The sequence below is a fragment of the Agelaius tricolor genome, unplaced genomic scaffold (genome assembly GCF_023055355.1).
Source record: "Agelaius tricolor isolate 1412-34295 unplaced genomic scaffold, bAgeTri1.0.p SCAF_2, whole genome shotgun sequence".
NCBI lineage: Eukaryota > Metazoa > Chordata > Aves > Passeriformes > Icteridae > Agelaius > Agelaius tricolor.
The window spans coordinates 11781113-11804265 of NW_027269262.1; the positions used below are offsets into that span (position 1 = coordinate 11781113).

The following is a 23153-nucleotide window of genomic DNA, read 5'->3' on the forward strand; positions in this document are numbered from 1 at the left end:
TGTAAAGCTGTAGCATGGATGACTGTGTGAATGATGGGAAAAGCAGAAGGGAAAAAGGTTTGTGGTTCTGAGGAGTAACAGAAACCAAACTTTTAGCTTGCCAATACGGAGTCATTCAGGAGATCTTCAGATGGTGTAGTGCTACCAGTTGTCCCACTTGTAGTTAGTTCTCAGAGATATGTTTCCCCCAAGTACTTATATGACATCGTTATACTACGAAACCCCCAAAGTGACTGAATAAGCATGAAAGAGCTGGGACTCATATACCACATGTGTAATTCTAAAACACAGAGAGGCTACAAAAACTTGCATGCAAGAAAAGAGCAAAGGTTGCACACACAGCAAAACAGAACTCATCCGGCTGCCTCTTCTGTGACAGAAGCTAACTTGGGTCTTCAAATGTTCCCAGTCCTTCTACAGTAAATTGATAGTGTGAAGGATGATATGAGCTTCAAACATTTTTTAAGCCTTCTGCAGACTCAAGTTCAAAGAATGAGCTCAAGTTCAGTGAGGACAACTGAAACACACAGGAAATATTAACCCAGGCAGATGGGGTTTGACACACTTTTAACTTTTGTGAGATTGGAACCTCATTTGAGATGGACAGCTGGGAATCCAGCCTTGCTGCTGCCTCTCACCAAACCAGCCTTTTAGCTTGCCTCTTGTGCAAAAAGGAGGAGGAGAGGGTAAATGCACATAACTGTTTAGAAAAAGCAGGTGATGTCAGCAGGTACCTCTGCTTAGTAGCAGTAAACCAGACATGAGGATGAGAGGCTATGAAGAATCAAAAAAAAAAAAAAAAAGAAAAAAGGCAAATTTAGTTAAAGAGAAATCATGCAGGAATACTGAAAGCTACTGTTCCTTTCTGGAGGAGCTAGAAAAGCCATCCACAGGCAATTCTACAGTTTGACAGCTGCCATTTTTTTTTTTTAAATTTTAAATAAAGCAGAGAAGACTGAACAGCTCTTAATATGTTGACTAAGCTACCAGTCCTGTTTCATGACTGAATTGACTGACTTATTAGAAACCTAAGCTCAGAAATGAGTGTTGGGTAGGCACAGAGCCACCAATTTAGGGAACAACAGAGACCATTCTGAGACCATTCTGTAGGAGGTCAATACTTAACTGGGCAAACAACTGCTGCTGGTGGTAGCAATGTTTCTTAGTGCTTCTGAAAAGAGAGCACTAAATTTTTTGGCCTTGAGGCTTGAGCATGACTTGGTAGAGATAGGAAAACTGATGCCTGGGAGTCTGAAATTTTGCATTTTAAGACACATCCAATTGTATGCAGTAGTTTTTACAATTTATTGTTCTGTTTGGTGGGTTACGCCAGTAAGAGTCAATCAGTCTGAAACCTTTTTCCTGATTAGTTTTTAATGAAAACTTTCAAAAAAAATAATAATGTACAGAATTTGGTGATCCAAAGAGATTAATATTTTTTATACCTAGCTGCAGAACAACAATAATTGCCTGTTCCTGGACATTTCATTTGCTAAAGGAGGGTGAATGCAAAAAAATGATTTAATCTGCTCTGTTCTAATGAAGGAACTGGCTTTTAAATTTTTTTGATATATATTCTTTTTAGTTACATTACATCCTACTGCCAAATTTAAGCAAAATGGTATTGGAAATGTTAATTTCTAAGCTTCAGATATACCATGCCAAACTTTTCAGCAAGTCACACTCAAAGTGTTCTGAACTGTATGTCAGTTAAGCTCCTGCAGCTCTTCTGTAAGTTTTTAATCTGCTATGTGAAACTGTTGGGAAAAAAAAGCTGCACACATCTCCTGCAAGTCGTTAATCAGTGCTGCGTAGTGCACATTAAGAAAGAAACTCATGAATGGTATCCAAAGCCATGTGGATGTAACTTCTTTAAACAGTCTGATTTTAACTGTTAAGTTTCCTCTAGGTTCTGGCTGCACTGCAGCTGCAACAGCAGTATTTGATGCCTGCTTTAACTAAAATTATCCTGGCACAATTTCTAGAGTGGTCACATTCTTCCCCAATGCAACTCCTGTTACAGAAGCAGTGCTAGGGGCTAGCAGGATTCCTTTTGGGATGGCAGAGACAATAATTTGCATTTCTGCAACTCTTGAAAAGGCAGTCTGTGCTCTGCAACACACCAAGTGAGCCCTGTCCTGCCCGTGCAGTCCACGTGGGAGTTTCAAGCTTAGATGGATGCCTCCTGATAAACCAAGCTGCCCCACACACACCCCACAGAATTTCACTTTTCAATCTAACCTAAACAATAACTTCCACCTAAAATCAAGTAATCTCTTTCCAAACCCCAAACATTTACACGGGTAAGGCAGAATGGGTGGGAGGGGGAAGAGGCTCTACAGAGTAAAACACTGTCTGAGGTCACAACAGGTCAGCAGGACAGTCAGCACTGCCTCCATGCAAAAGCTGCTGGAACAATTTTAAAAAAAGGTTAAATGTGTAGAGGTGTCTTGGTAGAAAAATTTTAATTTACAAGATCTACAGATAACTCCAGGCTTCCCATACTTACGGATCACTGCCTGACACCTCCAGTGCATGCAAAGATCTATCAACAACCTTATCCCAAGAAATGAACAGGAAGCAGCACAGACTAAAAGTGAAAATTCAGATGAACACCAAAATATTTTTATTTTTAGGCTGCAGAATTCCAAATAAACATGACTTATAATGCACCTTACATGTAAAGCATTTCAGAGACTCGGGGTACTGGATTGTGAGGTACATATAGCAAAAACCAGTTTACATTATGTTGGTATTGGGAAGGTACTTATGAAGGAATATTCCTTATATGAAGGAATAAACTTATTACTTGAATTTTTAAGAGCATTTAACTTGGATTTGAAAAAAATAGACCAATTTGGATTTAGAACGAAGTGCCCAGGATGACATGAAAAAGGCTGACATCTATCTACGAGAACCAACAGCACAGCATGCCTGAGGCTGCATTAAATGCATTTGAAGAAAGGTGTTGGCCCTCATAGCTATTCAGAAATCTAATATTTATAACCAGGGAAAGTTTAATGTGACTGATAGTCTGTTTAACCTTGTATGTTCCCAGAACAACAAACTGTATTTGCCTCATTAGAAAATGCCCTAAATTATTTAATGTTTCTGGAAAATTATTTTGAAAGCCAGCAACTATTTCCAATTTCTAGAGTAAATGTGATACTCCATTTAGAAAAGTAGTCTTTTAATTTCCAAGGAGCCTGCACCTTGCAAGATAGCTCCCTAACCTATAGGAATAGACAGAAACCTAACTTGTTTGCATGCATAAACCTTCCATGAACTACAGCACTGGTATATGAGTATTTCACGCTATTTTACTGAAGTGCCCCCACCCACACAGTGATATCATCTAACCTGACACCCCACAGATGCTAAAAAAAAAATATATATATATATTAAAAAAAGTAGAGACGTGACTTGGAATTTCCCCATGGACATAACAAAACAGCTCACCTTTATACTTTACAGCAGCACAAAGGTTTCTCCCTTAAAAGACAGTTGATAGGAAATCAGCTTCAGCTAACGGTACTACCAGTGGCCTGTTTGCTAAATTAAAGCAGCTAGACAAGCCTGCTTGTTTCTTCCTAATTACTAAAAATACATTTGCTATCCTGCTTTGTTGTTTGCCCTGAATAAAAACATTTCCAGAAAAATGCTTGCAAGATGCTAAGTGCAGAACACATGTCTGGCAGTAGCTCTCAAAATACAGGAGATCCACCAGGTCACAACCTTTACCACCAACTAAGTGGCCTTATTTGTTTATTATATTCCCTCCTTGTTTTGACTCACTAGTATTTTTCAACTTGATTTTAAAAAGTTAATAATTAGTAGCTGTCAAAAACCAAACAATAAGTAGTGCAAATAGTGGCTTTCATTTACTTATTGCTTCTGTTTGCCCAAAGAAATACAGACACCACCTCTTAATTCTAGAGAATTAAATGGACATTATCACATTCAGTAAATTCCTTACTTCACACTAAGATTTATGCAGTCTGATTAATAACACTATTTTTACAATCATTTTTCACAATTTTTATAATCATGCTCGAAGGTTTTTATAACCTTTGAACATGATTATAAATATTTTAAAAAATATGTTCATAGTATATTAACAAACAAATACAGATAATACCATAATACCATTAAAAATAAATACCATAAAAAAGAAAAAGGTAAGTTAGAGGAAAGTAATTATTTAAAACCAGTCTAGAATGAAAGACATAATTACAGCATTCACAGAATTTTATGGATCCATATGATACACCTGAGCCAAGTTAAATGTCACACAACTGCTCCATTGTCATTAAAGAAGAAAAACCCACTTAAAAACAGGGACTCCAGAATCTCATTTCAATTTAAACAAGAATGTGAAATTTCTCACTAGGCCACTTCCTGCTATTGCTGGAAACATTCCCTCCTTTAAACGGAGATGGATTTCAAGGTACTGTACTGAATGTTGTTTTGAAAGTACATTAAGAAGAAAATGTGAACGTGTAGGCAAACTGGAAACTCTCTGGAGAGATTACCCACTTATTTAACCACATTTCCTGTTTTTTAACCCATTTGTCCTAAGTCACTCCTTAGACTACTGACAAAAATAGATACAAGTGTGCTATAAATAGTTCATTAGCAGGTTTTTCTCAGTAAAACTGAAAATGTTTTGATAAATCTATTGTTCTTACTAGCTCCCTACTAATTAAACTGTGAATCAGATTAATGTTTTCTTGAAATTCTTGTCTGCATAGCTCATGGTAATTATAAATATAGAGTGCCTTAGGAATCTGAGAAAAAGTCCCGAGAACTAATAGTGACCTAAAAAATAGCTATCAATAATTGAAATTTAATCAAGAAATTACTGGTAACCTATGTGACAAAGTGCTTTTACAAACAACAGTACTGAAGCAAGGGAAGAGGCTGATCACACAAAGTCATAACCTTTCTAAATATTTTGAGATCTGAAGGCCTGAATGCTACATAATTGAATTAGTCACCTTGCACTTAGTTTCAGCCGTGGTAGTGTGTTGACCTAACACAGTGAATGTCATTTGAAGGACCTGACACAAGTAGCCACAAAACTAATTTCTAAAAATATTAAAATGTGAAGGCTTTTCAGACTTATGTTACCTATAGTTATAGTTTTTGAACTATTTAAATTCAACCAATTGAAATTATGTCATAACATTCAAAGAACCTGAAAGTTTCTGTGCTTCTGATGCCTTGGAGTAGGCAGGAGCTCTAAAGATTGCCAAAACTTTGATTAATATCTTTGTCTATGCATTAACTTTAGTCTACAAGAGGAAAACACCAAGAGAATAACACTGGTTCTGTGCCTTCCTGCATAGCCCAAACTGAGATATCTTTAAAATTGAAGCTGCTGAGGCTCTTCTGAACTTTCTGCTACCCCATTCAAAAACCACAGAATGATCTGAGGGACTGTTGAAGACGTCTACCCAATACTGCTGCTTTCCTTACAGATATTAAACTCCACTGCTTCTGGGATAGGATAGAATACAGTTTCCTTTATTATTAAGAAGGAGCAAAATCTGTAAATGTGAAAGACTACAACAGAAAATGCAAAACCCAACAGTGCTTCACTTGGGAAGGAGAGGTGTTTGCTAGCACCAAATATGTAACAGAAGAGCAGGTGGCTGATTTAATATGCATGCGTGTTCTTGCAAGGATTTTGTTCAGAGATGGATTTATCTTCACTTCTTCCTCCAAACACAGTAACAAAGCATAAAGGGCATTTTATTAATGCAGGCATGAAGGCCTTGAGCAAAAGATGCTGCATGTCATACTTAGAATTGAATCATGAAGACTCTCATATTACTCAAATTATTGTATAATCAGCCAAATTTCAATCTACTAATCAGGTAACAAAGAATATAAATGGTGAAAGAACAACAAACAAAAAAGCTCCAAACCCCAAATGTAAAAAAAAAAAAAAATATACAACTTCAGAGGTTATAGCCATTCATACCTCTCCATCTAAGCATACACTGGTTTCCGCTCACTCCCCACTGGTAAAGAAATGCATTGATGATCATTAGATGAACTCAGTACTTGAGATACATGACCCACAGAAATTTGTCTTTTGTTGTTGTCATTTAAATAAGAACAACATGGTCTGGCAGAGTTACAGCTTTTACAGTGCTCTACAAGTGCAAGCACCAATGTGTGGTTGTAACCCATAAAAGCAACCTGGTGTCAGAACAAGAACATAAACTCTTCACAGCCAGCAGTGTGTTGCTCTATAGATTTAGCATTACTTAAAAAATACCTTACCATTTCTACTTCAGCATTAACAGCTTTGTGGATGTTGAGTCTTTTTTTCGTCGTTGCTGAATTAAAGTGGGTATGTTTGACTGAAGGGAAAACCCAACAGTAGAAATTAATTACAACTATTAGATATTAAAGTAGGTGGTTTGAAGAAGATAAAAAAAAAATTGCACAAGAAAAGACATTTCACCCAACTAAAACATAACATCTAAACTAAACCCATTTTTCTTCCTGAATGTAAAAAAAACCCAGGTTCTGAAGAATGAAATTTATGTGTGAGACACTCAGATATAACAAACACTCCTTCTTGACATGAAAATGAATACATCTAAGGATGACTCAGTATTACCTGAACTTTATCTACCAGCAATCCATTTGCTGTAGAATGCTGCTTCATTTTCCAGAAGAAAAATTTGTAACCAATTTCTTCCCTCTTCCCACCTTCGTTTTCAGCATATAAAGGTCATATGTATCTAAGTATGTATCTATCACTACTTTCCACTATAAAAATAATTTTAGTGCTAAAGTATTTTCTTACAATAAAACAGAGACTACTTATAGCCAACAGGTAAAAACAGTGTGCTGAAAACAGGGCACATGTCCCTGGTATGACTAGGTTCCTACTGATTTTAGCAATTTGTAAGACAGGACTGTGATCCTTCTGTGTGTGTCCCTGTGTGTGTCCAGGAAATGTAGCAGAGTGGAAACTTAATGGCTCTTTTCTGGTCACAGAACATTCTTAAGTTTCCAAAATTTGTAGGCGAAAGAAACACTGAGGGAAAACACTATATTGCACATAAGAGGGAACAGACTACAAAGTGTATATAAATATTTGCTATGTATTGGACATATTTTCAAATAGCTGTGTGCATCAACAGTTTTTTCATGAAATAAAGTTAGATTATGCTGACCAATAAACTGCTCTGCTGCTTAAAAGCTGTCTTCCTATTTTTTTTTTCAGATCTAAGAATAATTGAGAAAATGTGAAATAGACCAGCTGGTAGGTGGTAGACAAATGAAGATCATCATCATCTTGTAAAACTAGTGCCTACATACCTCTTAAGCCTGGCACTCACGTAATTTCCAGTACTGTAACCTGTTTGCCATTTATTTTCCAAATTCTTCACAAGTGAGCCTCTTAAGAAAAAAACCCAAACAGTACTACCCCTTGACAACTTTGACATAGGCTTCCAAAAGTCAGAGTGTGGTAACTCATCACACTTGGGGGTCCTTGCCACTCCCAGACCTCTCTCACTTTACAGAAGAGAAGTCACGCGTACCATGGTGTCAGCTGGGGTCAAAGCCAGCAACACGGACAAAGCCCTTCAGACTGCCCCCAGAGGTCCCCACACAGGAAGACTCATGTGCACTTATGTAATGGTAAGAATGCCAATTTAAAAAGGTGTTCCACAGATAAAAGTGTGTAGCTGTATTCACCCCATAAAGATACAGGATGACCAATTCAACAGGAAAAGCCAGTCACTCCTTTAATTGTAAGGTAGACTAAAAACCAACATCTCTATCAAAACTGAGAACAGTTGAATCCAAAAATCTCAAGCAGTATTTCCTTTCATTAACACAAACCAAGCATAGTCGGCAAGAATATTCATTTATTCTTTCAAACACATCAATTTTAAGGCACCCTGAAGGTGTCCTTTCATGATTTTATAAAACCTAAAATTATTAAAACCTTTCAAAACACAGTCTCACTCAGGAAACTGTGTGTTCTTCTCATAATTCCTTAAGTCACTGGTACTGTAATAATAGCCTGTCAAATGCAAAATGACAGCGATTTCATAAATGAAGAATGGGCTTAGAGATATACTATGTTTATGAATTTACTTTGGTTGTCACTCAAATATTATTATCATAAGAAATGAGAAAACTGAAGTCAACTGATCCAAAAGAGACTAATTTCACAAATAAAGTGTTTGGAACAATACAGACACTAATAATTTTAGTGCCCAGTTTTGCTCTGCATGTCTCTAACCTTCAAGTTACTGAAAAAATTTTAATTACCCATGAAACATGTCCTGCATTTATTAGAGTGACTTACAACAGATATACTTGGGTAAGTAAAAGAAAAGGCAAAACTGGCAAGAGAAAGTATAAACCTTTTAAAAGACTTTTTTTAAAGTAAGCAACTTCAAAAGTGGTGCTTTGAAAAAAAGCTTATGAGCAGCACTATGATGCACAATTTTCATGGTTTTACAGTATGTTTTGTTATTAAAATTGATGATTTTTTTGAAATTTCCTATTTCTATTGAATTATACAAATGCATAATGATAACAAGCAGGTGGCAATGAATAATAAAAAAACCCCAATACTTCTGGAACCTGATTCTGCAAAGATCTGTGAGTGTTCTTAACTCAAAAAATGCAAGCAGTCACCACACTGAAAAAAAGCACAGAACCAGTTCTTAATATTTTTACATACTTTCTTCTAAATTGCTTTGTGTACCAATTGTTCATGTTTCATGAAATGCATGAAAGTATACAAAATTTTTATTTGTCTTTAGTAACTAAATTCAGCAAATTGGCAACCAAATCAAAGGCACTGTATTAACTTACAAACACTAATAGGGAGCAGTATTTAGTAGGCAGGATGGAAGTATCGAGTCATGGGAAAAAGTTGACTGAAGAAAGGGACTTTGATTACAGATTCAGTGGATTCTTTGGAAAATGTGGTAGGAGGTTGTGCTCTGCTTCTTTTCACCAAATTCTCAAATTTGATTTCTATGCCGAAATCTGGTTGCTGTTTGTTCGTTTTTTTCCATAGACTTGGTAATTTGGGATCACCTTGAAGGGGTAATCACCATTTTGCCTTTCAGCCAGCTCTTACTTCTACAAATGTATATATTTAAAACCTGCAACACGTACTGCAGTCAAATGCACATAGATCAACATATCAAGAGTATACCTTCAATTTATGGCAAAAATTGTCCTAAGCTGAATTTTATGTATAGCTTTACATATCCGTCTGCTGAAATAACCAGTGAGCTGGAACCAAATAACAGCAGGTTTTAGAGGTGTTACTGCAGAAAAAGAAAATCAACCAAAACCCCAACAATCAAAACAAAAAACCCCACCACACCTTACTATCTTCTAGTCTGCTATGAAAAAAGAGAAGATGAGAGAAAATTGTTGTAGGAAACATACAGTATTCTATGAGATCACATATTAATCCTATTCATTAGTGTGAAGGTGAGAAATCGCACTGACTTCCAGTCTTACTATTCCACTGTTTTTCACTTCCAAGCTTTACTGAATCCCTATAGCATTTTGAAAAGGGCATGGATTTGAAATGAAGAATGTTTCTGCATGACCTGAACAATAGATTCTTAAAAATTATTTAATCCAAAATCAACATTTGGAAGCTATCTTGACTCAGGAGTGACCCACAATAACTGGAAAGCTTAAGACTTTTCACAGTTCAAAGTACAGGCTTTTAATATTTTTGAATTACTTCAACTGCTGAACAAGCCCAACACTAATTTCATCCACACATCAATAAAGTTTAAGTGTTTCATTAAATTTAAATTGCTATTCGTTGTGTAAAGAAATTTTAAGCTAATGAAATGTTTTTTATTACAATGGATCTGCTGTACTGTTAGAAGCCAATCATATTTTCCTACTTAAAAAGTAAGAGTTCAAGGGCTTGATAACTTGGCTACTGAGAGAATATGCTCCAGGCTGAATTTTGTATAGAAGTTTTGTATAGAGAAAGCTGAGGCATTGTTTTTACACTAAAATTTTTAACTTAAAAACACACACACACCCTTGGGCAGAAAGTGTTATGAAGTACAGAGGAGACAGCTTTTCCCCACTGTCCTAGCAGGACTCTGCAAGTCTGGCCAGTTGCAATGTTCATTTTGGAGACTATTTTCATCAGTGCTTTTAAAATGTTAAAAACAATAGCATCCTTAACTACTGCATACATTCAGGGTTTAGAAAATAATAGTTTTTTACTACTCCTCCTTCATCTTGAAATCAGTATTATTTTATGCTTGACCATAGACCCCTTACGCACAACTTCAAACCATAACTGAGAACTGACCAGTGGGTTCACTAAGGGCCTCAAGGCTATTGGACCTCCTCTGCTGTGCTGTCTGGGGCAAATTCAAGATGTTTTAAGATGATTGTCTGCATCTGCACAGAAGGTAGTATAATGCTGGATTTTATATAGCCCTTGATGAATCTCCACCACAAGACACTAAGCACCTTTATCAGGAGAGATCACTCACTGTTATGGATTGTTTCTAAAGAGCACCTACATGCTAAAGGTTATCAAGACAAAACCATTCTCTAAGCAGGACAATGTGAATTAGAGGAACTACACAGGCAGCTCCATGCACAGAAAAGTTGGGTAATTTTGACAGAGCTGAGTTTATTTGGACCAATACCCAGGTTTTAACCTGGGACTTTCCATCTAAATATCACACACAAATCCCTGATCCTTTGTAATTTCAGCTAGAGGTCTATGACTTAGCTACAAACACCAGCACACCAACCTCTCCTACAGATCAACCTTAAATGGGAGCCACATTCAACTATGAATAGGTAACAACAACACAAATAAGTTTCACTAATATTAATCATAACCTGTAAATGCTTCTTGATCTCACAGTGTTCCCATGCCTTCTGAAACTGTGATGATGACCCCAGTAAGATCTGGGTAAAGATTGCCAGAGGGACTTGGAAGCAGTTCTGGGTAGAAGAGAGCAGTCACAAGACCTTTTAGCAGCTAACACTACTCAGCTGCATATTCTGAGAAAGAGAAAAGTGCCTACAATTAGCACATCTGTGGAAATAAATCTCTGAAGGAAGATAATAAATCCAAGCAAAAAAGCCTAACAGGAATTCCAGAAGAGATCTGATACCATAGTTTGGGACTACAGGTAATTTTACTTTTCATGTGACTTACTTCTGCCACTCCAGTAGTTTCATTACACATCAGTTTGTTAAACATTGCCACAGAAACTACCTTAAGCATTACCAAGAAAATAAACAATCTGGTTTCTAAGAGTAACAACTGAAGGAGCAGTCTAACATAGGTCACTCAAACACCTCATTCACACCCATGCTTTGAATTTATTTTGGCTTATAATCCAACTAGTAATGAAATAAAACCAAGTAGTAGTAATAGTGACTATTGACTTGGAATTCTAAGCTTTTTTGCCTATGATCTTCTCATACCTCCCTCACCTCCCTAGACTTCAGCTCTGGCTTCCAAATCTATCTGAACCAACCCCAATGAGTTCTTCCTCTCACACACTTCTATTCATTCATTTCTGCTCAGTTGTCTAACCCGCAAACCCAACCTGCCTGTGCTCCAAAACTGCATCATTCCTTAACATTGGAGGAACACAGAATTCAGTAAATTGGACAGGGAAAATAAAGATGCCATTTATGCATATCAAATGCAACAGAAACATGAAAGCATTCACTATGCCAACAAGCTAGACCATGGAGTATTGTTTTGTTGATGACACAATTTATTACTACTTTTGTTTTATTGAAAGGGCTGAGACAGTACAAAACTTGTGTGGATATAGCCTCATTCGTGCTTGCAAATAAGGAGTGCTGGAAAAGGGAGGAAAGAATGCTTGCCCTTTCTCCTCTATGCATTGATTCCAATCTCCAATTAGCTTTCTGCTTTGAGCAATGCAGGGATTAGATCCTATTACCAAAGACAGTCAAAAATACAAAATGATATTACAAGATTTTAAGTGTTTCTCAAAGAGTATGCTTGAGGAGCTAAAAAAATTTGAGTCTCCTTGTAACAAAATCAAAACCAAACCAAAACAAAGGTAATTGACATTAACACATGTCCTCACATGACAGAGGCTGACAGTATAAACAAGAAAATGCTGAACTGATGACAAGTATCATACAACTTTCTACAACTGGCTAGTCAACAGAAGACAAGTCAGAAGAGACTTCTGACTTGTCAGATGTGCCTGATAAGTAAATCCTCTGAAGCTGCAGTAACTGTAATCTCATGCAGGTATTATAGTGACTTGTCATATCATCAGTTAGAACAGGTACTTGAGCAGACAATTCTCAAGCTACAAGATCAAGCTGCTGTCTGACCAAGGAATCACATCAAGACTTCATTTTAGAAGTCTTTAGTCTTTAGCAAGGCACAGACACAGACAGAAATGCCGCAAGGCATCCTAGCAAGAAGTTTGACAGGTAAAGCCAAAGAGAAGCTGGAAGAGTGATGGATAGCAGTCTAGTAAACACCTACTGGTAGGCTTAATAGAAGAAAATGCCATAAAATCAGAACTGTGAGTGAGGGAGAAAATGTAAAAAGCAAGAGGAAGCAAGAGGAAGCATCATATAAACGAGATAAGATGCAGATAACCTCTACTGAATGCTTATACATGCGGAGTCTAGAGGCTGCTGAGACCAGCCAACAAAAATCACAATTAGCAGCAGAAAATCTTGCATGCAAGAAGCTGGAGAAGCACAAGATATAAAGTCAACATACAAGTGCAACTCAATGTGTAGCAAGTAGGAACTGAAAAATGTGATGTCTCTCCAGGATGGTTTCTAATGGGATTTCTATAATAGTCAGAAATAAGGGGTAACATATGGCAGAAACTACAGGAAGCTGAAGGGCCATTGCCTTCTTCTGTTGCCATCTTATGCAAGGACAATGTGCATTCCCTTTCATCAGCTACAATAATCCTTAACATTTTAAATTCAGACATGAATATAGTATGACAATACAATCTTGTGAGAAGTGAGAAATAGAATGAAACCTAAATGCCTCAAAGTGAAATTGTAGAAAAATTTCAGGTTAAAATGAAATTACACAAGTGAAAGTATTTTGAAACATACATTGAAATTTGTGCTTATGTTTCAAGCAACAAATTAATTTTATACAAAAAATGACAAGGCTGCAATATGAGGGCCCCTGACATTACAATTTTGGTACATGATTCCATTCTGTGAAGAATTAGGTGTAATAAAACAAATGCAAGGACTGTAGTCATTCAATGCATGGATTGTCACACTTGCTGATTGAATGGGTCATTTAAAGATGAATTCAATTCATCCTAATACAAATTTGATTGTTACATAGTTGTTATTTCCTTACCAGAAGCACAAAACATCAATTTACTAATGTATGTTGTAAGAGCAGTTAGCTTAAATGAAAACCAGCACATTTTAACTAGACTATTTAAAGACTGCTGCGTATAAGAACCCTCTTGTGTCATAAACAAACTACTAGCATTTTGTAACAAAAACCCCCAAACTGACAAGTCCTTTAGCAACTTCATTTGCCAGTACAGAAGACTTTATTCCCTTAATATTATATGCAACACACCTGCAAAACATAATTTTCTTCATGTTCACATACATGGCACATCATTTCCCTGCATGAAAATGCAGGAATCAGAATTTGGCCTTACTAAAGCATAAAAATTCAGATAATTCCTAAAGACAGGACAGCAACAATTTGAGGACTGCTAGAGTTCAAAATCATCTACCTGATGTAAGTAAGATAATTCTGAAGCTGTCCTTTTAAATGATTAGGAGAAATCTAAAGGGTTACAGAGATTTCCAACAAAACTATTTTGCACATTTCAGTCAAAAAGTAATTACTTATTTCTAACAAAAAAAAAAGGAAAGAAAGAAAAAGAAAATGATTTGTACTATATCCAAATGTTTTTAAGATGTAAATGCACTTGTCATCTTTCACGTAAGCAGGGTGCTAGTGCCCTAAATTAAACAAAAGAAGAAAAGTTAGGGTTGACAAGTATGTCGCTGCGTAACTACAAATTAAATATGCCTTTTGATATTTAATTTTTAACTGTTGAGTACCTTTTCATCAGGCTATTGCCATTAGAAGTTTTTTATTAGATTATTAAATTAGACAAATAACAGATAAAAGATGTGACAAGTATAAAAAATCTGATTTAGCAGATGTGACGCACTTAATCTTTTACTGTGATAGTGGCATTTCATATATTTGAAATGTTTCAAACAATGATCTCTTAACACACCAAAAAGGAAGAAATTCAGATATAACTTGACTATATTCAATTCATGCCAAGTACAGAATGAATATCTAAAAACCACAATCACCTTTCAGTTGAAAGTGCAAAATCACCTAAAACTTTCAAAGCAATGTGAAATTTTAAACACCTCAACCCCCCCGAATATCTGACAAGACAAGTGAAACACAGAAGACACATATTTAAAAAAGACTGTTAGAATAGCAGCTGAAAATCTGTATGCTTGTGAATTCTGAGTGAATGCTGGCTAGATTGCACAGCAGCCAGCATTTCAAAAGCAAGTTATAAAGAGATATCACCATTATCTGAATTGTTCAGAAAAATAAATGAACATTGACCTTTTTTGTGGTAAACAAATCCTCACATACTACTGTCTTACAGAAATTAATACAGTAGCTGCATATGTAAACAAATGAAATATAATCAAACTTGCCATAATTTGAAAAGTAATTTGCCATTTGCATGGAAAAGCTTACATTAATATTCTAAAATACCCACATACAACTATCTTTGCTTGTATTACACAAACTTTAATACACAGAAATACTTTCCATCCAAATTCAGTGCAACCACCTCATTTTCTCTCCAAAAGTCTATAGCCTTGCAAGTGAAAAAGATCAATTTTTTAAATATAAAAAATCATGCAAAAACATAAATAAAAAAGCTGCCTAAGACATGACTTATGCATTTTAAATTAGAAATAAAAAACTCACAACAAAACACAATTTACTACCAAAACAGAGATGTATGAACAGGAACAAAAAAACCCCTTGTAGGTTAAACTATCAGATTGACCAGTATACACAAAAAACAATCTAAATACACCCTTGGCAACTGATTAACACTATGTTTCCTATTGTTCCTTTCATCTCTTTTAATTATGTTAATAATGTAGAATAAATCAGAACAATGTTTCAAACAAGAGAAAAGAACTAAACTAGATTTCACTGCTGCTGCATGTTAAAATTGAAGTCTGTCTTGTAAAGACTCAGAAGTCTACATTGAGATTAAAGTGAAAACTTGAATGAGTTATTTATTAACAATAAATCTAATTAAGTTAATAAAACTGCCTTCTAACACCAGCAGTCACACCTTAGATCAAAATAAAGAGCCAAACATAAAATCGCTTTGTGCACAAGTTCTGAGATTCAGATCTTTCTTACTGAAAAGCACATGCATGTTGAAAAACTAAACAGTAAATGTTTTAGTATATAGGCTAAATGAAAGTTTGCCCCATGCAAACAATTTATCCTTTTCTATATTTAAAACCGTAACAAAAAGCATATGTATTAGGAAATATTTAATAATTATAGGACAATTGCTTAAATGAACAAGGCATAAGCTTCTTCCACACTGACAGAAGCAGGATACCACACTTAAATAGTATATATTTTTCAAAGCTTGCTCAAAAGGCAGGCTTCTTAATTTTTTTTCAAAATTCTTCTTCAGAACCGTTCATTTAATACAGTTCTTCTCATATTTGTATTTTCCTATGAATTTTATGATGCAAGAAATTGCTGTCCCCAGTACTTACGGCCAGATGCTTGCAGAGCTGCCAATGATAAATAGTGTCAAGGTTTCTGGATAAGATTTTTCTGAATGTTCTATAACTTCCAAGACTTTAGCTAGTCAAATTAACAATGAATGTTCAAACAGACAGGATTCAAAGAAGGCGGTTTAAATATAAAGAGAAAAATGCTTAAGTGAGTTATTTACATGACATAGCGAACTCTGTGGACAGAAACCTACCTGTACCTTTTGTCCCCACCCAGATTATGCTTCACTCACTTCTCAAATTCTGTAACAGCTCAGGATAGATTTTTGCCTGTATCAGTTCCACTTAATATAAAAACCAGTTGTATTTCCATATCAGCTGTCATTTTATGAAGCAAATCAAGTGCAGTCATGTGGGAAAAAAATATTATTTAAAGATGGAATTATAAATTATTGCATTTGTGTAGTTTTTGTTTGTGCAGTTTTTCTTTGTGCATGATTTTTACTGATATGGAAAAGGAAACAAGCCAAAAATCAGATTGAAAAACAGAAAATTCTCTAACTGCATTGGTCTACATGGCTCAGCAACAATATTGGTAATAGAGACATGAAATTTCTGTACAGGAAATTCATGTGGATTTTATTCATTTTGCTCATGATGTAGACCTTGACTTTTGAAGCCCTGATTCTCAGAAAGAAACAATGTTGATAACACTGTCAAGGCAAAACATTTAGGTAATTGCTGTGCTACCCAGTGGTATTGCCCATATACAGCATTGCCTGTAGTGTACTCCGAGTATACAGTGATTCATACAGAACTTCTGTTAGCTGTGCAAGGAAAGTAATCAGTAATATTAATAGGCTGTTACCCCTAGAGAATGAAAGTGCAAGATTGAGGGGATTTCTTAAATTATACAGCAGCCTCTGGTAAGCTCACTTGTCTAGCGAGTATCAGATTTCTCTGTCCCTTTATCTGCACTTCAAGCCTGTCTCTTGTTTGAATGATCCCGTGCAATCCATTTACATTTCTAAATAAAAATGGGTTAATTCTATTTAATTTATTTTCTAAATCCTATCCTAATTTAAGTTTTTAACTTGCTCATTCAGTCCTAGTTTCCCACCTTGCTCCACATCCATTCCTTGCTTGATACCAGTCTTCATCAGAAGTTTTTTGTTCCAGTCTCTCCCTCTCTTGCAGTTACATTATTTCCTATCTCAGCATTACCATCTTCCTCCTGAATAATTCCATCTACCCAAAAGCATTACTTCCAATAGTCCAGATCAGGTGGCTTCTGCAGAGAACTGTTCAGAAACAGCTGTAGTCTTGAAGCTCTGGACTGGACAGGAAATTCACCACCAGAAAATTCTTCATCTTGTTCCTAACCAAATCAGGAGTGTTTTCATATGCACATTTTCAAAAATGTCCTTTACAAAAGATGCATCACGGCATCAACATGCCCCCAGTTCTGGTCAGATTTTCAATAGCTAGATGGCTTGAAAGTTTCAGACTGAATCAGGGAAGTAATTTACCTTTTCCTTATCTTTTACATATGGGCAAATTGATGTTTTGATCTCTTATTTCCCTTTAGAAAAAAACCCGTTCTTGTCAAAATCTGCCTTTTTACTATCATCATTAGTGCTATTTGAAAGCTGATGCAGAAACAGCACAAAAAACTTCTCGCCAAAAGCTGATGTCCTGGCAATCATCCAGTAAGGATACAACACTACACATCACTGATAGCATCACTCAGGGACACAACTGAGGCATAAATAGTTTGCCTTGCCATGATTTTTTCTTCTTTTGTTTTTACAAATTAAGATTTTGAAAGTCAAAATCCAAACCAGGAAAATGAAACAATGCAAATCTTTACAATTTACAGACATAAAGATTACTGAAAACAGATAATAATTTCCAATATACAATTTTTTCTTAACAAATCAATATGTTGCTGTTTAACAAATCCTTGAGTGAACAATGTGTTTGACTCAAGTTAGACCCACTCCTCGTCATATGTATGGGATTTCAGTTTAATAAAGTAGGTATTTTCAATGCTGTTGGAGATTAAGTGTAACATAGAGCTTTGTTTGTTTTGGGTTTTCCTAGAAGGAAAATAAAAAAGATAGCATGTCTACTGCAGTATTAACTGCATTGTTTAGATTATGTATATTTTCTCAATTAAAATCTTACTGTACAATTTAAAGTTGTTTGTGAATACCAGTTTATTGAAAAAAAAATTAATTATATGGTTCTTGGGTGATCTTTTTTTTTTTTTGATTGAATACTGGAAAAAACCTGATTCTAATTTGCCCCACAAAAAGGCTTTTTTTCATCCAGTCCTTTTCAATTACGAAGTTCCTCTACCTTCATGAAGAGGTCACCAATTAATCACTTAATAATTTTATCTTCAGAGCACCAAATATTTCCAGGGTCAATGAACTCTTGCTATAATCAAACAAACTGAAGGTCCTCAAAGCTACTCTGTCTGGGTTTTGGCTGGGATAGAGTCAATCTTCTTCCTAGTAGCTAGTTTAGTATTTACTGTATTTACTATGAGAATAATGTTGATAACACATCCATGACTCAGGTGCTGCTGAGCAATGCTTACACTAAGTCAAGGACTTCAGTTTCTCATGCTGCCCTGCCAGCAAGTGGGGGGGAGGAAATCCATGAGACTCTGGGAAGAGACAGAGCTGGGCATCCTTTCCCTGACTGGCCAAAGGATATTCCATACCACAGGACAACATGTAAACTAGGGGGAAAGCTGGCTGGGACAAGCTGGGCATCGGTCACTTGCTGGTGAGTGACTACTTTTCATTTGCATCACTTGTTTTTCTTTCTTCTTCCTTGTGGTTTATTTATCTCTTTGTTATTTTCCTTTTCATTAGAATTTATTATTATTATTTTATTTCAATTATTAAACTGTCCTTATCCCAACACATCTGTTTTTTTACTTTTACCCTTCTGATTTTTCCCCCTCATTCCACCAGGGCAGGAGAGCAGCTGTGTGATGCTTAGTTGCCGGTTTATGTTAAATCATGATACTTCTATACCAGTAGTCAACGAGTTAACATTTAACAGAGGTTAATTAATTGGAAAGGTAATTAATCATCAAGGTGGAGAAGTACAGAAGTAGTGTCTACATGTTCCTTTTTAACATGTCTAGCTAGCAGGTAAATTAAAAAAACCCCAAACAACTTTTCTACTATTTTAAATTGGTCAACACTATGATATGCAACCTGAAGAGGTGTCTCTAATATTCACTGTCTTCACTTCAATTTTTGCCACAAAGTTACCGAGAAAGTACATTAAACCAAAAATAAATTGGACAACAAGAAGGCTGAGGCCTATCTGTATCAGAAATGCACTATTCCCTTTAAACAAAGAAAAGGCTGCAGAATTATCCTAAAGGCAATGAGAGCCTAGAAAGTAGATGCCAATGCACTAGATCAAGAAAATGAGCATACAAAAAGCTGACACAATGTCTTGGTCTTGGTTAGCTGGTGGTAATCCAAATGTGCCAAGTGAAAACATACTTCAAATATGAATGACAAGTTATGTATTATTCAGAAACGTTTTTGAATGTGCAAGATGAGTATCTAAGTTATTTCCGCAGTACGTTGTATCACAGCATATATTCTGAGCACAAAAGTATTAAGAAGAGATGGAAGACACACTTTTATCTAAAGTAATAAACTCTAAGATCCTTTTGCTTTTGAGCAAACAAGCACCTTCAGCTCCTGATTTACAGATTACCAGTGTAATTACTTCCATATCTAGTTTTTACGTACCACAGAATTTTTACTAAGTCTGCCACATACAACTCCATGAAAAAGTCAAAACAAGAATGTACAAATTGATTAGGACAAGATCATCTTCCAAATGCCATGTACTATGTCACTGTAACTAATTTCTACTTGGTATTAACCAGGCATTTATGTGATAAGGAATTCAACTGTATCAATTTTGCATAGGACAAATTACGTGTTCAAAGGACCTAAGTGTGCACACTATTCACCACTGCAAAAAAAGAAAAAGGCAGACCCATTTATATATTATGCTCCCTCAAAACAGCGGACATGAAAGCATTTCAATAATGACTAACATCTCAGTCATTTTAAACATCTTATACCTGCCCTTCGATGGTTTACCATTCTTTGCTGAACTACTGTTATAATATGCGTTTTCTCATAATTTTACCTTTTGAGAGCTATAATTACATCTATTATCAAAATAGCCAGATTCTATTGGAAAATGTCCCAAACAACCTCAGTGAATTTCATAAGAAAAAAGCAAAGATGGCTTTTATAATTCCTTCTATTATATACAAGCAATGAAGCAAAATAATCACAAAAAACAAGTATTAAAGAGATTATCAATAATGAAAGCAGCTTTAATCATTTGGGGGTATTTGAAAAATGATTTAGGAATTAAGTAAAGTCTGTGAGAAAGAACTCATAATGAGAACATGTCAAAAGTTAAAAACACAGACTAGAAAAAAGTTTTTAATTGTACAGTATATTTTAGCTCCTATCAATCACTGTTAAAATCATTTGAGTTTAATAAGCAGATATTTACCTGTTGGAACGAGACAATCTTTCCAATCAAAATATCCTGCATAAATGCCAGGTTCTAATGACCCAACTATTGGATCTGCCTTGAATTCAATGTACATTTCAAACAGTCTTTGATCCAGCTCTTTCAAGGATTCCATACTAACCTAAAAAATTAAACAAAAATAAAAAAGGAAAGAGAAAGAACATAGTAAATAGTCATTAACTAAAAGAATTTAATCACCTACCCAAAAAATAACGTCTTCCTTAATTTCAGCAAAAAGCAGCAATTACTGACATATTTCAATTCATAATTATGTATATAAAATCTTCAAAACTTCCATATTATCTGTCCATCCTACCCAGTATAATTTTTTTCCTGATTGTATTCAGCAGCAGACATTTTCATGAAAAATACAAGGAATGCCTAAGCAGGCAGATCATTCAGTAACTGTCTACTGGCATGATTTTTTTTCCTGCGTGTCAGGAGGTCTTATCTTGCAAACTAAACAACTGAATTTTGTGAATGCTTTAAAATATACCCATAAAAATGTCAATCCCTAAACATGAAGATTTTTGTATAATACTTTAGATGTATCAATTTTACTTTTACAATTTCTCACTATATTATAAAAAATACATTATTTATTTAGAAGTCTTTGTCTTCTGAAATTGAACCTATGGACTTTCCCTGTCTACTTTAACAAGTGTTTGTACAACAGAAGCAAAAGCTGCAGCTCATTAGCATCTGTAGAACTCTTCTCTTTAGCAGCTCTCCATGCACCTCTCTGTAATTCACACAACTTAGCCACACTGAAGGCTAAGGGGATATGGACAGTTTGTTCACTGTATCTGAACAACTTTAAATTTTATACAAGGCTTTTTATTAAACAGAGGTGCCCCTTGTAATTATAGCTTCTACAATGATTCTATAACATAATGCATATCACAAAATGTTTAAGCAGAACACTAGTATCTAAACATGGTAATGGATGCTAAATGCAAATAAAATGAAATGAAAATTAAGATCAAAATATCTCACGTGACTTCTGCTGAAATGTATTTACCTTTATAAATAAGAGCTTAAGCAACACAAAAATAAAGCTTTTAAACTAGTGTTCATTTTCCTCAACAATTAGGGGAAAAGGCACACACACACACACATGTATGAATGGATAATAATTTCCAGAAGTAAAGGGGTTTAAAAATGAGTTCTGCTTTAAAAGCAGGTCTCTAGATCAGACTGGGATTTCAGAAAAAGAAAGAAGAAAGGACTCCTTATCATCCCTTTCTAAGGATTTAATACTGCAAACTGTAGAATAAGGGCTGAACCTTATTCACTAGAGGGATGTCTCTAAGTTGTACACTACTCTGGTGTGCCTACATTGCTAAAAAAAGAGAAAAAGGAACTGCAATATTTGAGTCAGGAACAGAAACAGAGAAGCTTTCAGGAAGGAGATCACAAGTCTAAGGGAAAACAGTTGTTATTGAGGCCAAAGCTGATGTTAGGAAAGTTGGGATGGTGAAGCTGGTGCTCAGAAAGAAGAGACACCACGACTTTCCTGCTTTTCTAGGTGATAAACATTCTTTGATTTGTCACAAGAGGATCTCTATCCCAAAGGAAAGCTCTCTATAAGGCATAAGAAGATCAAGGATATTTTGTTCCTCTTTTCCTTCTACTTGACTGTCTATTTTTAAATAGAACATATTTAAAAAGGTAAAGATATATCACACTTTTTTCCTCTTACACATACTTTAAGACATTTTTCACTTCAATTTCTTATGATTAGGGAGAATAACAACCCTTAGATCATACCTATTTAGCTTGAAACTAGAGGTAAAAGTAAGTTTGAGTGCAAAGTCCCTGCAAATATGCACCCATTCAAATAATCTGTGAAACAACTGCTTCAGTGCTCCTCAGCAAAGCATTTTAGAATTAAGTAATTTGACCTTCCACTTTTGCAGTCGTTCAGTACAAAAGATCATCTGCACATTCAATACAGGTTTTTTAGTTTCATACAAGTTCTCTTCAACCTGTTTCAAGTTCAATACACAATTAATATTGTGGTAACCTGGTTTTTCAGATGGTGGAAAGACTGCAAGAAAGTCTGAACAATTAATCTGAAAGTAACTTTGAGCCTGGGATTGGGGGAAGGAAGCAGAGCAGAAGTCCTTAACATCCCCTGTGTATACCCATGTCCCTGATCCTCAAGTGGGCTAAATGCTTACAAAAATAGACAATTCTCACATTGTTGCCTTTCTAATATGAACATCCCTGTGACTACAGTTTTCAATTCTTGCATAAAGCCATTTTGAGCCTCTACTTTTTAAGGTTATCTAATTATCAGAACTGTGGCAACAACTTTATTCAGAAGCTTAATCAATAAGCTGGATGAATTTTATGGGATACATTTTTTTTCCTACTTCCTAAATGACTACACTGATAAGTTGAATTAAAGAATCTCCACAGAGAAGTGCAAGAGTCATGAGTATGTGCCAAGGTAGCATGTGCTAAAAGCACAGTGTAATGTTTGGTTACTTTATGCAATTTTGTATTTGGCAGACTAAGAAAAAATAGTGAAATAATTTTCATATAGAATGTAAGGAAATGTTCTTGGCTACCATTTATAATTTCGGTACTTCAGAATATTAGATAATAATGATTTCCCTACTAATAAAGGCAATTTTAAGAAAAACAGCCCAGTGTAAGAACAGATAGTTTTTTACTAAAACACACTACCAAACTCACTTTAAAATTAGATTTATAAAGCTGACAAAATTTAAAAGTATGATTTA

General features: G+C 35.3%; 1 protein-coding gene across 1 annotated transcript in view; it reads right to left on the minus strand.

Annotated features, from left to right (window-relative positions):
- EXOC2 (exocyst complex component 2) overlaps window positions 1-23153 on the minus strand; it is a 126577-nt gene that overhangs the window by 15314 nt on the left and 88110 nt on the right. The window contains exon 23 of the mRNA XM_071452965.1: window positions 20383-20524. Coding sequence (XP_071309066.1) covers window positions 20383-20524 — 142 coding nt within the window. The remainder of the gene's footprint in view (window positions 1-20382; window positions 20525-23153) is intronic.